The 17335-nt window shown below is 43.6% G+C and overlaps 1 protein-coding gene across 1 annotated transcript in view; it reads right to left on the bottom strand.

Moving 5' to 3' along the window:
• Positions 1-17335, bottom strand: part of MAST4 (microtubule associated serine/threonine kinase family member 4) — a 325784-nt gene that overhangs the window by 205338 nt on the left and 103111 nt on the right. The window contains exon 4 of the mRNA XM_024209370.2: positions 2909-2940. Within this exon, the coding sequence (XP_024065138.2) occupies positions 2909-2940 (32 nt within the window). The remainder of the gene's footprint in view (positions 1-2908; positions 2941-17335) is intronic.

Genomic DNA, 17335 nt, shown 5'->3' with positions numbered 1-17335 from the left:
AAATAAATCTGTTAGTCTTTAAGGTGCCACCAGACTCCTTGTTGTTTTTGTAGATACAGACTAACACGGCTACCCCCTGATACTAATTACTATGGATTATCCACGCACCTAGTTTTAGCAGTTATGTAAATTCTTTTAGGAAACCCTTGGGAAGAAGAGGTAACCAGACAAGCCTTATTCTTTAGAAATATTTTTAAAATTACTCTGCCTATTGGCATTTCTCAGGCACCTAGTATCTATGAGCTATACAAATAATGACAACTGGAATTAGGTTCTCTTTTAAAAAATACTCAATCCATTTCCTTGTGTGATTGGGAAACTGTCAGCATGAGACTCTCTCATTAGTCCTGGCAAAGGGTACCTACCAACAGAGCTACCAAGTCCCTAAGGAAGGAACTGCAGGATTTCAGTCAGTCTCCATGGTGCTTCATGATTGTACTTCAGCTCTTTATCAAGTGCAATTTCCCCATTTCAACCCTCTGTATTGGCATTTGTGATGCAACAGATATGCTACAGTTGGGAACCTGTGATGACAGCCAGATGAATAAAGCTGGACAAAATATTAGAATCAAGCCTTAAATCCAATCATAGTGAGCCTGGTTTGAGGTTCAACATGCTTTTTGCACTCAGAGAGGGAGTGGATGAAATTCAGTCAGTGGGGAAATTCCCGTGCCTCACTGGAACATCTTTTCCTAGCCCCATAAACTACTGCACCTCCTGCAAAACCCCAGGACTCCCTTACTGTTACCATTTGGGGAAGTACCGTTGCCATCCACTCACTAACTCCTCTCCCCACCCCCACCCTCACCCCCTTCTTGCTGGATCTTTGGAGGGGAAAAGGAGACATCTCCCTCCTACACAAAGTCTGCTGGGGGAGAAGGAGGAACCAGCCCACCCTTTCCCTTGAAGCCACCCAGCAATAAAATCACTACTCATTGTGTGGTCTTGTGCAAATGCACTACTGCTACATCTTTGAGCTGAGTATAAGAATACTGATGTATCCCCTCCTCCACAGCAATGTTGTGAGGATTAATCAGATTACCTTCAAAGCACTCAACAAAACAGGAGAGTTATTAAGTACGTACAAAACTGCAGTCTTCGTTGTTCAGCCACTCATGAGTGTCAGCCTGCAACACTTTTGGGCAAGGCCACAGAGCATCACCTCAGTGATGTTCTCAAAACAACAAGACCCCAAAAGGTAGCCTGGCATTGGGTATACAGATGTCAATAACGTTGTCTCATTTGATATTGAGAAATCAAATATTGCTCTCTAAAGTCTGAAGCACTTACTGGTTTCTATAGGCCAACATGAGCTAAACAGAAGCTAAAAATACCAAGTTCCGGCAAGGGTATCAATGTGACCAGTATCTTGAACTTCGAACCCCTTGATCCATGTAAACGCACTAAGCAGAAAAAATGAAACACTATCACTCCAGCTTCCCGGAGTCCATTTCTGAAAATCTCATAAGGGGCCAGATTGTTTTGTGAGCAAAACAAACAAAACTGTTAAATGTTCAGCATGTGATCGGTTAGAATAGCAACTTAAAACCACATGCAAGGCATTTTATAATGCCAAAAGAAGTAAAGCGTTCAGCACTTAGAGTCTATTTTCATGTAATAGTTCAAGAAGAGAATAGACCCAGACTGTTGGCCGCTTGACAGCTGCAGATTGTTTAGATCTAGTTAGTGACTTCACACTTATTTAGATAGCACTTCGCATGCTCTGGCTTGCTCATGCAAGCTCTTCAATAGGCACAAAACACACATAGCCAGAAGGAATGTCTTAGCAACCTATGGGTTTTGAAATATCTAGACTATCTGGATTCACTGGTTCTAATCTTAGATTCAGTCCATCTTCTGAGGTAAACAAATGTTTTCCAGAAATGTATTTGTTCTTGGCCAGTGTTTCCCCTACCTACGTTATTAAGCAGCATGTTATAGATCAGTGCAATCACTCGTATGCCAGAAGTAGCGGCATTTTGATGGTGCTGTATGTTTATATAAAACTTGGGATCTCCAGGATAAAAAGATTCTATATATTAGTGTTCTTCTCAGCTATCTCCTTTGCTAGATTTTGCTCAGAGTCATTAGATTATGAAATAAGTCTTAAATACAACAGTTCTAGGTCGCCTCTATATGGAACAGCTGTTAGTAAAGTAGTCAAGTACTATTAAATAATAATAGACCAGTTGTGCGTTGTAGAGTATGTAATTCTCCACAGGCATTCTAGAGAAAGAGATACAAAAGAAATGCAAATAAAACCACAACTTTTAAAATATAATAATTCAAAATGTATGAGAGATAAAGTCAAGGTACATAAATCTGCAAAGTGCAAGTAGCCATAAAGTAACAGCATATTTGAATACCTTTTCATTACTGCACTAGCCCAATAATAATACATGCTAGGATGTGCACAATCTGTACTTCCTCTGGTTAAAACACTACATACACACAATTACATACATTAACCCAAATTGTTCAATTTTTTATTTCTATTTTCTCTACATCAGCAATATCAGGTTAAGTCAATTTAGGTTGCACTGTTCATGAGAAAACCAAATATTTGCCTGGTTACAACAAAAACAACAACAATCTGAATTAAAATGTTACATAACGTAAGGAACACTTATTTTATTAATAACCCCAGCATAAACCTTCAAAGTCTTTCACAATAGCCTCTTTCATAACAGGCCACTAAACCACACCAGTATAAATCTTCAGAACACAACATATCGACCCATGGGTATTCATTTACAATCTCAATTTTCTGTGTGTGTATCATAAGGCCAATCAACTGCCACACTTAACCTTCACTCCATCTCCCACTGAAAAACAAATAGACATATTGAAGAACTGTCAAACCACATACTGTGCAGTGAGCACAATGGAAGGAACTTTAGCTACTTACAAACTTCCTCTTCTTGGAAGACTCAGCTCCTTCTGTAAAATGAAAAAAGATCACGTTACATTTGAAATCAAAAGAATGCAGTTGGAAATATCCATTTTTTAAAATTAAGTACCACAATCCTTCAATCTCAACAATACTGTACACAGACAGCACAGATGTGTTTTGAATATAATAAAGGATTATACAGATTTTGTATAAATCTTCTTCCATGTTCTGTTTCCTACTGTTATTTCGAACACTGATTTTCTTTAGGTTTATCTTTGGGAATGTTCAATAGCATCTGTGACAGAAATATTCTCAGATCATATTTCAAACAACAGAATAACCGAACAGCCAGATCCACTGGGGATTTTTAAAAGAATTAAAATTAGCAAGGGCCCAGTTCTGCAATATGCTAATCTTCCATAACGCCCACGTGTGCAAAAATAGTTGAGGATATTCAGCACCTGACAGGGTCAGGCTCCGGCTCCAAGGAATCCATCACAAGTATCAAGGATCTTGAATCAGAACATGGACATTGTTCATTTATTTTGACAAGCATAGCTTGACCGGTTATACCACTACTAATATGCTCATACAATGTTCTAGAGTACATCATTTTATGAAGTCTTAATACAAAGCACCATAATGCACTTTTTTTTTTTTTAAACACAAAACTTTTGCTGAGAAGTAGGGTGAAACTGCCATTTGACGAGAATTATTGTGACTGTATATTAGCTAAATGAGAATTAGTGAGAAGTTACTATAGCGAATATATTTTCTATTAGTATTTTGGATAGAAGACAGCTACAATGCTCACCAAGTTCTGTCCATCTAAAAGATGCATGATATATGCCTAGAAGTGGGCCAGGTAATATCAGATAAATTATGTAATATCCATTTTCTGCTTTCCGATTCCCCCCCCCCCCCCCCCCCCCCCCCCCCCACAGATATATCTTGTTACACTTTGGTACCCCTCATTCACCTCCCTCTATTTCTGCCATTCCAGTTGTTTTCTCAAAACTATATTTGTAAAGTCTTTGTAATCTTATTCAGATGGGAATATAGCCTGCATTTAAATGAAGGGGCACTCATCTGACCTATGAGATACACAGTACTAGATGTTCTCCAGGCAAATACTTTGATTTCAAAGGCAACACAACAGAAGATGTGACTGTGTTAGAGGGTTGTGGAGGCCTATTAGATGGATGTTTTTAATCACCCTGGTTTAGAATAATTGTGTATCTCCTATTTTATCTCACCTAGCATACTGTTTTTACACATCTAATAGATGTATAGTTAATTTACATTGCCAAACCAAACTAGCTAAAAGGTGTGATGTTAGAATTTTTTCTTTCAAAAAAGAATCGGAACAATAAGATTCTACACAGTGCATAAAATGCATGTGCACCCTCTGACCAGATAATGCATATGAATGTGTAAAAAATCCAAAAACAAATAAATGGATAAAAATGGCTCACTCCATCACCCTAGAAAGGACCATGAAGAAATGAATACTTCTATATTATTTGCAGACTTTAGATGGTGTACAGTGAATAAGGCAGAGGCCACTAAAATATCAAATAACTGCTTCATTTCTGAGCACCATCCATCCTGTACAGTAAATGAGGCAGGGGACCTGTGGACATAATGTAATTAACTTTATTCTAGTATTTGCTAGTTCTGGAGTTTCTGCAACTTTTTAAAATTTTCAACTTAAATAATATCTTAACATAACCTTATATATGTAATATACAAGTGTTACACACACACACGAACTTGTTTTACATAAACTAAATAATTCCAGTAAGTTCAAAATGCTGGAGACCACAAACATCCACTTAATTTTTTAAAAGCATGTTGAGCTTGGATCCCCACACACTCCTAATTGTACAAAGAATTATTCAAAAATTACAATTGCATTGTGTTCTGTATCTAATTTGAAATGCATCACAAGGACAATTTTGCTTCTTGTTCTACAGCAGGTGAACTATGAACAGTCAGTCTGTAATGGATAGTGACTAATGCAAAGCTGTTCACATTTTGTGAGCAAAGGTCGCATTTATATCTTGTCAAATGTCCAGGAACTGCTTCTAATTTAACACACTCTTAACAAGCATACCAAATCAATCCCTTATACTTGTATCTTTCTTGGTAGATGAACAGATTTTTCCCCCTGAGTTTGTCATTATCAGTATCAAAATTGCAGATGATCAGCATTGTATGCAGGTACAGCTGCATTTGGTCCTTGGGCCGTGCTTTGGGCACCCCTGCTGTACTGCCTTGTAATTACTGGAGAAGTTCCATGTCAGATAAATCACTAGGGATAACTAGTAGAGGGTAAAGATGTACTAAAAGATGTTGGCAGCTTTTACAAAGTAAATTTCACACCCAAGTTATTTTTACACACACAGATCTCATTTGAAGCAAAGCAGTGCAAATATCACTTTTTAAGCATGATTTTAAAATAAAAAAGCATGGCAATACCAATAAGCAGCTAACCAAAAATAAATGAAAAAATAAAAACAAACTTCCTTTTTAGACAATGTCTGTATCGTCACATTTTCCCTATATACCATAGCATTGACATCAAAATGCCAGGTCAGTTCTCTCACATTTATCACAGGCTTGAGTACCTCCAATACAGAAAACTTCGCTGCAAGTCAGCATCCAATTTATGTTTTGCACTCCTCCTGTCACTAAGTACATGAAAGGCTCACAGTTTATAGCTCTTAGACATGTCTCACATCACTTGTGGCTTTTCTAAATTAGGGATTTTTGCATCAGGATAAAAAATTCCTTAATTAATGTGTTCGTATATACTGTCTTACTCCAGGTAAATTTCTGCAGTTCAATCCTTTTACACTGGTATAGATGCAACACAGTGAAAATATCCCTAATGTAGACAAGCCCTTATTCTAAGACCCAGGAAAAGGGGCATTTTGTTCCTATGCATCTGAAAAGCTGTTATTTCACAAACTGAAGAGACGAAGTTTGACTGAATTATACAGCTTTAAGAATATAGTGAGGAAAAAAAGCTGAACGAGGCATACTGGAAACATGCTAATCTTTAACTTTGGAACTGTGGGTTCAAATCTCAGTTGTATTAAAAATGCCATAAAGTTAACTTATGATTCCCAGGCACTAAAAATTGTTGTTTAAGAAAGGATTTTGATAAAGTGTAAAATCAAGGGCAAGGTTTTCGTGGGCTGGGTGTTCCAGTTCAGATGAGCTGTGCCCAGTGCAGGACTCAGGGATGCAGGTGGCTTCAAGCCAAACTTTGTGTCTCCATGGTCCTGAGCCCATACATCTACTGGACAAATCTCCAACACAAAAGCTCTACTTCACAATGGGTGCCTATGGCCCGAAAAATCATCCCAGCAGTCAAGGATCACCAAGAAGTAGAATAATAGAAATATAGGGCAGAAGGCATCTTGAGAGGTCATCTAGTCCATCCCTCTGTGCTGAGGCAGGATTAAATATACTTAGACCATCCCTGACAGATAGAAGACCTCACTATATATCTTTGTTTTCTATTTAAGCTGGCATTAAGGTTGCTTTACGCCACTTCACAAACAAGAGACTCTTGTCCCAACTATGTAATGTCCTTTCTGCCTTGAGACTGTTGTCTGCAAACCTACAAATATATTAAGTTGGATCTCAGGTTTAGGAGATACATAGAAGCCTCTGCTAAATTACATTGAAGATACAATAAGGACTGTGCATACATGATTTAATTAAGCTAATCATTAATCAGTGAACTGTCAATACAGTGAGCATTTTATTTTTAGTAACTTGTCTTCAAAAGCACAGAAGCTTTTTGGGTTTATAACTCACAAAATATTCAGAAATTCAGTACATGTCACAGTCCTTCAGGTCTTATGAAATGTAGGTCAGCCAGCACAATTTTAATTCACAAAGCAGACTGTAGGTGTCCAGTCTTATAAAGCCCATTGATACGTAAGGTGTATCAACTCTACTACTAACTATGTTTCCATTTAGTAGGGGAAAGACTTTGACCTACAACAGAGTTTAAATAAAAAGGATATACACCACAGCTGTGACCCACAAGACATTGCAATTCTTTCAGTTCTTCTACCTATTACCAGTAAATTACAGTAAATTCAAATATTGATCTACGCACCCCTATATGGAGGGGAAAAGGTGCCATCGACTTTTATTGCTTGTTGCTGAGTCCCATTCTCAGGAATCAATATAAGCTACAATGTTCATAAGCTGCTAAAGAGAGAGCGAACGTTGTGGATACTGGGTACCTTTTAGAACCACAGTAAATCAGCTTCATCTTTCAACAATGGTTGCAAGGTTTTCAAATATTCAGAAGCCTGATCTTAGAGACTTTTCAGCTGTCCATAAAAAGCTCCATAAAAGAAATCTTTCAACTAAATATCAATAATGCACTATTTTTAAAAAACATGAAGAAATAACATGAGAAAGAACAATACTGCTATTTACCGTCTACAATTTGCTGCCTTAGATCTGAAGGTCTCCAGCTTCTTGCAGTTTATTAGATTAGTTGGTGACTTTGTTTAATGTGTGTACACACACAGAGTACACCAAAAGTCACCTGGTTACAAGCAGTTTCATTACATAATTATTCTGCCACTTAAATACCAACCGCTTCCATGGCTTACATATAAAAATTAGTAACCTTACATTTACTGTTTCTCCTTTTCACCTATAGGTGGCACCAACAATTTTCCATGGTGACCCCTCCTGAAAAAGGGTGCCAGGCATTTTGGCACCTGAGGTGGGGAGCTCAAATGATGCCCCCATGTCTCCTCGATTGGGCCAAAACTTTGAAAGGTCTCAATTCTGCCTTCTTCCTGTTCTACTCCTCTCATGGTACTGCTCTACTACCTACCCCAATAAAGGAGAACTAACAACTTAAAATGCCTTGTTAAAAAAAATTTAAGTAACACTTAACTTTCAAACACCTGAACAGCAAATGTAACTTTTCTTGTCTGCATAGTAAACACTGATTATTCAAACAGATAAAAATGCCAAAGTGGTGCTTTCCACGCCTTCTTGGTTGCAAAGATTTGAACTGCTTCCTGAAGGTCCACAGTCTGGGCCGACCAGTCTCTCCTGTGTCATTGTGGAGCATAGGTGTGTTTTTATTAACTTCAGCTTGGAGAAGCTGTGTTCTCCACTGGCAACCATTACAGGAAGCGTTAGAAGTATGCGCAGAGCAACAAAAGCATTTGGAAAGAAGGTGGTCATCATCTTTGTGCACATATATTCCAGAAAAGCCTGTGGAGTTGATCCTGCTGAAATGTATCTTGAAAGGGCTTTCAGTTCATCACCTAAATCACTCGCATCAATATTACGCATGTCATCATGCATCAACACGGTCTCTAGTGCCCTGCATTGCTGGTGTAAGTCTTCTTCAGGTATAGTGAGGAGTTTTGGAATATCATACAACATCCCAAATATACTGCTGTGTTCCGTGAGCTGCATGAAATATTCAACTATTGCACAATCTAGCACCTGGTTAAAGAATTCAACTTTGAATTGTTGTTTGGGGTCTCGTATGGGATTATCCCGTGCTCATAATCAAAATGTCTTCTTCTTCTTCGGTGACTCTTGTATTTTGAATGGGTGGGAAAATAGCTTCAGTATGAAGTTCCTTTGCCAACTTCTGTGCACTCTTCAGAACGTTTTGAAATCCCTCATCTGACCGGTAAGACTGTAGGTATGACTTTGCTTTGTTCAGTTGTTCCATTGCTCCAGATATATCAAGGTCAACACCTTGGAGTCTCTTGCTTACAATATTTATTTCAAATAGTATGTCATGCCACAACACTAAGCCACACAGAAATTTGAAGTTATGTATGTTTCTGGTGATTCAATTTCCCTCTGCCACTGTTCTCCCACGAACAGTTCCTGCCATAGCATTATCCTCCATAATGGCAACTATGGCATCATCTATCTTCCCAATTTGGTGTTTTATCGACTCCACTCGACTTTCCCATCGTGTGGCACTCAGTGGTTTCAGTGTCAGAGAGGATGTTCCCAGATGTTGCTTCAAAATTTGCCATTGATGAGTTGATGCAGAGAAAAATACGTAGATGCTTTGAATTACATTAAAAAATTCAGCAGCCTCACTAGAAGCTGATGCTGCATCACTGACCACCAAGTTCAATGAATGAGAGCTGCATGGGACAAAAAAAGCTCGAGGGTTTAACTCTCGGATCCGTGTCTGCACTCCTCTGTTCTTTCCTCTCACGTTGGCACCATTATCGTAGCCTGACCTCTTATGTCAGCTATCGCAATTCCCGTATCTTCCAGCTTTTTAAGAAGCACATTTGTCATACCAGCTCCTGTAGTATCAATGTCAATAAATTCTAGAAAATGCTCTCTGACAGTCACCATTGAAGGGACATTTTCACTAGGTTTTGTTGTTGTTACAAAACGCAACATTAAAGTCATTTGTTCCATATGGCTGATGTCAGGTGTGCAGTCCAGAATAACAGAGTAATGACTTCAGATCTGCCACAATCTTCTGTTTGACTTTTGTTGCCAGTTACTTTATGATTTCATCTTGAATTGTTTTTCCAAGTTAGTGGTGTGGTACAGTTCTTGGGTGGTGACTATTCTTAGATGGTCCTGGAGTAGAGCATCAAACTCAGCCATCAGCTCCACAATTTTAAGGAAGTTTCCATTATTTGGCACATACAGCTGATCTGAAGTGCCACACAGTGCTAGGTTTTGGGTAGCAAGCATTCTCACAATGGCAATGGGCCTTTTCAGAACATTTTGCCAGTAAAGAGACTCTGATGCAATCTTCTCTTGATGCTGATCATCTATGGTGGCATTTAACCTTAGGCCTGGTCTATACTAGGAGGTTATGTCGAATTTAGCAGCGTTAAATCGAATTAACCCTGCACCCGTCCACACAACGAAGCTATTTAGTTCGACAGAGGTCTCTTTAAATCGATTTCTGTACTCCTCCCCGACGAGGGGAGTAGCGCTAAATTCGACATGGCCATGTCGAATTTGGGTAGGTGTGGATGGAATTCAACGCTAATAGCTCCGGGAGCTATCCCACAGTGCACCACTCTGTTGACGCTCTGGACAGCAGTCCGAGCTCGGATGCTCTGACCAGCCACACAGGAAATGCCCCGGGAAAATTTGAATTCCTTTTCCTGTCTGGCCAGTTTGAATCTCACTTCCTGTTTGGACATCGTGGCGAGCTCAGCAGCACTGGCAACGATGCAGAGCTCTCCAGCAGAGGTGACCATGCAATCGCAGAATAGAAAGAGGGCCCCAGCATGGACTGATCGGGAAGTCTTGGACCTGATCGCTGTGTGGGGAGATGAGTCCGTGCTTTCCGAGCTGCGATCGAAGAAACGGAATGCGAAGATCTACGAGAAGATCTCAAAAGCCATGACAGAGAGAGGATACAGCCGGGATGCAACGCAGTGCCGCGTGAAAATCAAGGACCTGAGACAAGGCTACCAGAAGACCAAAGTGGCAAACGGACGCTCCAGATCCCACCCCAGACATGCAGTTTCTACGAGGCACTGCATTCCATCCTAGGTGCGGCCGCCACCACTACCCCACCACTGACCGTAGACTCTGACGATGGGGTATTGTCGATGGACGCTTCCTCGGAGATGTTCGCGGACAGGGAAGATGAGGAAGGAGATGAGGAGGATGAGGCAGTCGACAGCGCTTACAACGCTGATTTCCCCGACAGCCAGGATCTCTTCATCACCCTCACGGAGAACCCCTACCAACCCTCCCAAGGCGTTAACCGTGACCCTGAATCAGGGGAAGGATCAGTCGGTAAGTGTTTTAAACATGTAAACATTTATTTTGAACAGAACAGGAATGGAATATTAACAATGGGTTTTTCATGATTACTTTGCCCTAGGCACTTAACTTTTTAGTCCTTGCCAGTGCAACTACTGCAAAAGTATCTCAAAATGTCCAGTTTTTCATGATTAGTTTGCCCTAGGCGCTCTACTTTTTAGTCCTTGCCAGTGCAGCTACTGGAAAATTATGTCAATATGTCCGGGGATAGAGCTGAAATCCTCCTGGGACATCTCCACGAAGCTCTCCTGGAGGTAATTTGAAAGCCTTTGCATCAGGTTCCTGGGGAGAGCGGCCTTATTGCGTCCTCCATGGTAGGAAACTTTTCCGCGCCAGGCTAGCAGCAAGTACTCTGGGATCAGTGCCTTGCACAGCATGGCTGCATACGGCCCTGGTTTCTGCTGGCATTCACGCAGCATGCGGTCTTTCTCAGTGTCCGAAATCCTCATCAGAGTGATATCACTCATGGTGACCTGCTTTAAATTAGGGGAATGTTAGTATTGGGACTGATTGCCTGTTCCTTTACATAACTGTAACCGGCGGTTTACAGCCACGCGGTGGAGGCGGGACAGGGGCAGCATACAGGGATCTTTCCCGGGGACAGCCACAAGGGGGGTGGGACAGGGGCAGAGTTCATGCTGGCCGGATTGCCGGCAGCAGGAACTGGCCAACGCTAGGGGCATTGCTTTGAACATGAAAGGAGGGCACTGCTATAAATTAAGCTTTCAGCAGCCAAAAGTCTATGGCTAACCATGTCCGCCTGCTACCCGAATTCCGCTGTCCTGCCCCGCTTGTGTGATCTGTACTCCAAGCCCCCAGGCACTGAACGGGAAGGCCGAAAATTCGACCTTGTCCTGAGTGCGCATGTGATAGGTGCTGTGCATGGTCTTGTTCACAGAGAAAGACTATGTTCATTGTTCACAAAAATGTATCTTTGTGAGGAATTCACTCCCTTTTTCCCATCCCACAGCTGCGAGTGTCTCCCGACCTACCCCGGCATCCCCCTCCCAGAGGCTAGCGCAGATTAGGCGCTGAAAGAGAAGGACATGGGACGAGATGTTCTCCGAATTTATGGGCTGCTCCCGAGCCGAGGCGGCACAGCAGACCCAGTGGAGGGAGAACATGTCGCAATACCAGCGATCACACAGCGAACGGGAGGAGAGGTGGCGGCAGGAAGAATAGCAGGCGAATCAAACGCTGCTTGAACTAATGAGGGAGCAAACGGACACACTCCGGCGCCTTGTAGATGTTCTGCAGGACCGGAGGCAGGAGGACAGAGCCCCGCTGCAGTCTCTCTCTAACCGCCCTCCCCTGCCACAAAGTCCCATCCCCCCCTCACCCAAAGTCCCAAGAAGGAGGGGCAGCAGGGGCTGTGAAAACAGTCACTCCACCCCTGCAGACTGCTCAAGTACCAGACGGCTCTCATTCCCAAAGTTTTGATAAGTCCTTTCTTTCACTCCAAAAGCACCTCACCCAAGCCCCCGTCCCAGTGTCATCCTCTACCTGTGTAGTTAATAAAAAATACATTTCTTTTAATTACTGTTTCCGTCAGGTTCTTTTACAGGAAAGTGTGTTTGAAGGGGGGAAAGAGGATTGGTAATTGGAGAGGACAGTCACCTTTACCAGGGTACAGACACGGGGGCAGGTTCAGCAGCAGGTCACACACACATTGCAGTCACTAGGCACCCTGGTCAGTCTGGGAGGTGGTTTTCATGTTCTGTGTGGGGGGGCTATGTGAGTTTGTGGCGGGGGAGGGCGGTTACAGATCTTATGCAGCGGTCCTTAGCCTGGATGACAGAGCCACGCAGCAGGGGATCTGTAACTGTCCTCCCCCGCCACAAAGTCACATAGCCCCCACACACAGAGTCCCGAAAAGGAGGGGTGGCGGGCTCCGTTGAAACAACCAGTCCATCACTGTGGACCGCTCTAGGAGCAGGAGCCTGTCATTCCTCGAGTTTAGAAGCATCCTTTCCATCACTACACCCGCTCCCCACCACAGTCTGCGTCCCAGTTTCAACCCTTTACCATGAAACCCTTAATAAAGAAAACAGTGTTAATGAACAAAGTTCCATTTATATTATTTTTAAAGGTGTGTTGGAAGGGGGGAAACGGGGTGAACGGGGTATGTAACTGGAGAGGATAGTCAACATTAACTGGGTAAAGAAACGGGGGCAGGTTCAGCTTCTCTTTAAACAAACTTAATAGTCACAGGTTACCCTGCACACTGTGGAACCTAGCTTTCAAAGCCTCCCGGATGCACAGCGCGTCCCACTGGGCTCTTCTAATCGCCCGGCTGTCTGGCTGGGCGTAATCAGCAGCCAGGCGATGTGCCTCAACCTCCCACCCCGCCATAAACGTCTCCCCCTTGCTCTCACAGAGATTGTGGGGCACACAGCAAGCTGCAATAACAATGGGGATATTGGTTTCACTGAGATCAGAGCGAGTCAGTAAGCTTCTCCATCTCCCCTTGAGACGTCCAAAAGCACACTCCACCACCATTCTGCACTTGCTCAGCCGGTAGTTGAAGAGTTCTTTTTCACTGTCCAGGGCGCCTGTATAGGGCTTCATGAGCCAGGGCATTAGCGGGTAGGCTGGGTCCCCGAGGATCACTATAGGCATCTCCACATCCCCAACAGTTATTTTGTGGTCCGGGAAGTAAATACCTTCCTGCAGCCGTCTAAACAGACCAGAGTTCCTGAAAACACGAGCGTCATGAATCTTGCCCGGCCATCCGAAGTTGATGTTGGTAAAACGTCCCCTATGGTCCACCAGTGCTTCCAGCACCATTGAAAAGTAGCCCTTTCTGTTAATGTACTGGCTGACCTGGTGCTCCGGTCCCAGGATAGGGATGTGAGTTCCATCTATAGCCCCACCGCAGTTTGGGAATCCCATCGCTGCAAAGCCATCTATGATGACCTGCACGTTTCCCAGGGTCACTACCTTTGAGAGCAGTAGCTCAACGATTCCGTTGGCTACTTGCATCACAGCAACCCCCACGGTAGATTTGCCCACACCAAAGTGGTTCGCGACTGACCGGTAGCTGTCTGGCGTTGCAAGCTTCCAGAGGGCTATGGCCACTCGCTTCTGGACAGTCAGGGCTGCTCGCATCCGGGTGTCCTTGCGCTTCAGGGCAGGGGACAGCAACTCACAAAGTTCCAGGAAAGTTCTCTTACGCATGCGAAAGTTTCGCAGCCACTGTGATTCATCCCAGACCTGCAGCACTATGCGGTCCCACCAGTCCGTGCTTGTTTCCCAGGCCCAGAATCGCCGTTCCACAGCATCAACATGACCCATTGCCACCATGATATCCACGGCGCGGGGTCCCGTGCTTTGCGAGAGGTCTGTGCCACTCTCAGACTTAATGTCCTCACCACGCTGCCGTAGCCTCCTCGCCCGATTTCTCAGCATCTGCCTCCGAAAAAGGTGGATGATAAGGTGCGAGGTGTTGACAACGGCCATAACTGCAGCGATGGTCGCAGCGGGCTCCATGCTCGCAGTGCTGTGGCGTCCGCGCTGTCACTCACCAGAAAAGTGCGCGAACTGATTGCCCGTCAGCAATTTCAGGGAGGGAGGGCGGGAGTGACGGTTGAATGACGGCAGTTACCCAAAACCACCCTCGACACATTTTTTTCCCCAGCAGGCATTGCGGGCTTGACCCAGAATTCCAATGGGCAGCGGGGACTGCGGGAACTGTGGGATAGCTGCCCACAGTGCACCGCTTCCAATGTCGACGCTTGCCCCGTTAGTGTGGACTCACAGAGTCGAATTACTGTTCTTAGTGTGGATACACACGTTCGACTTTGCAATATTGGTTCCACTAATTCGATTTAAGCAAAATCGAACTACTCTCGTAGTGTAGACATACCCTAAGTCTCATCTCAAGCTCTTTCCACCTATAGAATGCTCTTTGGTGATTTACTGCCTTCTCATGGCATGCCAGATTTCTAGCCAGATTTTTCTAGTCCTTTGTTCCTGTAGAACCCAATGTGGCTGGAGCATTAGACTGGAAGAGTCTGCAACAAAAACAGTATGCAGCATTCTCGGTTTTTGAGTACATAAGCCATGGCCTCTCCACTTCGTCACCATTGGGGATTTCACGCCAGTAATGTGTTGGATGGAAACTTCTATTTTCATTGTCTTTGGGGAGCATGAAGCTTTTCACTTGCTGTGGCCCATGCAGTACGAGGAAGTCCGTCAGGCTACTGCTCAAATGGATCCACAGTCCTGGATCATCTAAACTTAAGGAACTAAACTCAGAAGCAGCTGTTTCTTGCGCCTCCACCACACTCTTCTCTGATCTACACTTTTCTTCAGGAATGTGCATGGTTACATCCATTTGAGATGAAGATATGGATGCTGCAGTAGCTTCCAGGTCACCTGCACTCTAACTGGAAGATCAGGCATCTCCTCACCACTCACATCCTCGCTGGGGCCGGAAGGCTCACCGTGAACATTTGTGTCTATGTATCTCAGGAGAGCTCCTTCCTGCTTAGATAGAATAGCTTCCTTTGCTTTCTTTTTCTGAATGCTGCCCCAGAGGGGCGTTTTCTTCTTTCACTCATAGCTGCTGTTCTGTGCCAGCTATAGTGGCTCTCAACATTCAATTGAAGGGGACAAATAAGCAGGCTGGTAGCAGGGCCTGAGTGAGGGAAGATATCAGCATCTTAAGGGCATAACTGGCTCCTACTACTTCAGCTGACTGCCTGTTCTCCTCAAGTGGGTTCAGGGAAGCAGCAGGAAAGAGGAAGCTCCCTGAGAAGCTGGTGTTAATCAGTCCAGGCTCCTGGGGGTGCTAGAGAGGTACATAAGAGGCTCCTCCTCCTCTCTCTCCCTGCAGCTCCTGCTGCTTTCTGTTATTCCCTCTCACCTTTTCTCCTGCCTGCCTGTTATGTCTCCTGTGCCCTCCTTCCCCCAACACAGCACTTCACCATCTCTGTGCATCTAGAGTAGAGAGAATACATATGCACCAGCAGCAGACACAATTTTCTACACTCTGGGTCCTAGTGGCACCACCCCACAGTCTGACACCTGAAGCAGTCGCCTCAGTTCGCCTCATGGTAAGTCCAGCCCTGGTACCAGGGCATTTATACATCTAAACTGGGCCCTTGAATTTATAAAAGATATTACGTTATGTTTCAACTTTCCCCTCTCGCCTAATGCTAAGAAAACAATGCAAACAGTGAATCAACTTCAATATACGTGAATAGGTGTCTACTACAGATTTCAGTAGGAAAGAGACACTTAAACTCAGATTTAACCTGAAGAAGCCACTTGGGTTATCTAGGTTGATGTCAGGCACTTGACAATACAATTCATTTTTGTTTTTTAAGCTAACCTCCCCACAGTTCTTTTGCTATAGTGACTGCTGACAGCCTCTTTTAGGGCAGAAATTTATTGGTAGATCAACTCCAGGGGTATTGAAATGTGCTGTGATGGAATACCCAGAAGTCTGCTTAAACCTTGACATTTATCATCAATTTACAGGCAAATTAACTGGATGGGGGAAGGACACTTTAAAGACAACATATATAAAAAACACAATATAGAATGAAAAAAATCAATGGTTCTATCACATATAACATGGAACTGATATAAACAGTCAATAAGTGTTCTACCATAGATTAACAAGATACTGTGGCAATATTAAAATTTGTAATAGACTAATCACATTACGTAAAGAGGTAGCCTTTAGATTTGGTTTACTTTGCCTACCATATGTTTACAAAGTTTCTTAATGTTTGAAAATACTAATCCCTATGGAGCAAGAGAATACTGTATTTTGGAATGATGCTTTGCACAAGGAGAAAAGGTCTGGTCTAGCAGTAGATACACTATATGTTGTCTCACGTCTCTCCAGTGGCAAGGTTTGTTGTAAGATTCAGCAACAGAAGGAGCACTGAATTTACCTGTTATGAATTGTATTGCTTAAAAGATGTCCCTAAAAATGGATTTTTCATAGTTAAAGTCATGGGAGCAAATGCACAGAAGCTGAAGAGAAGAGCAGGTCATGTTCTATAGCCAGACCAAATACTTCTTTAGATTGAAATCTAACATTGGCTAAAGAGTGCCACAAGCTCTTAACTGTTCAGACAGCAGCAGCAATTTAAAAACGCTACCGGCCATCAGGGCCGCCCGGGGGGGAGGAAGGGCAAGTGGGGCAATTTGCCCCAGGCCCCACAGGGGCCCCACGAGCACTGGCCCGGTGGCTGTCCGGGTCTTCGGCGGCGGGGGGCCCTTCGGTGCTGCCGAAGACGCGGAGCAACTGAAGGGCCCCCCGCCGCCGAAGTGCCGCCGAAGACCCGGACCGCTGCCGGGGGAGCACAAGCGCCGCAGCTCCCCCGCTTTGGCCCAGGCCCCCTGAATCCCCTGCCGGCCATAGATATGCTCTACCCTTTAAAAGAAGAATACTGCTGGAATTAGTAGTCTCTAAAAATGTAGGAAACAAAGTACAACCACTACCTTGGAAGGATACAAGGTTGACCCTGGTAGGATTCAAACCTGTGGTTTCAGCGAGTCCTGGTGTGCTGGTATTTGGCAGTAGGAAGCCAAAACACCCCCATTCCAAGACTGAGGGCAACATTTACTTAGTACAAGTGTGCAAACTTTAAAAAC

The sequence above is a fragment of the Terrapene carolina genome, unplaced genomic scaffold (genome assembly GCF_002925995.2).
Source record: "Terrapene carolina triunguis isolate 2854851 unplaced genomic scaffold, T_m_triunguis-2.0 Scaffold69, whole genome shotgun sequence".
In the NCBI taxonomy this organism is placed as follows: domain Eukaryota; kingdom Metazoa; phylum Chordata; order Testudines; family Emydidae; genus Terrapene; species Terrapene triunguis.
The sequence above is the reverse complement of the archived record's forward strand: the minus strand, read 5'-3'. Positions and strand labels throughout refer to the sequence as shown.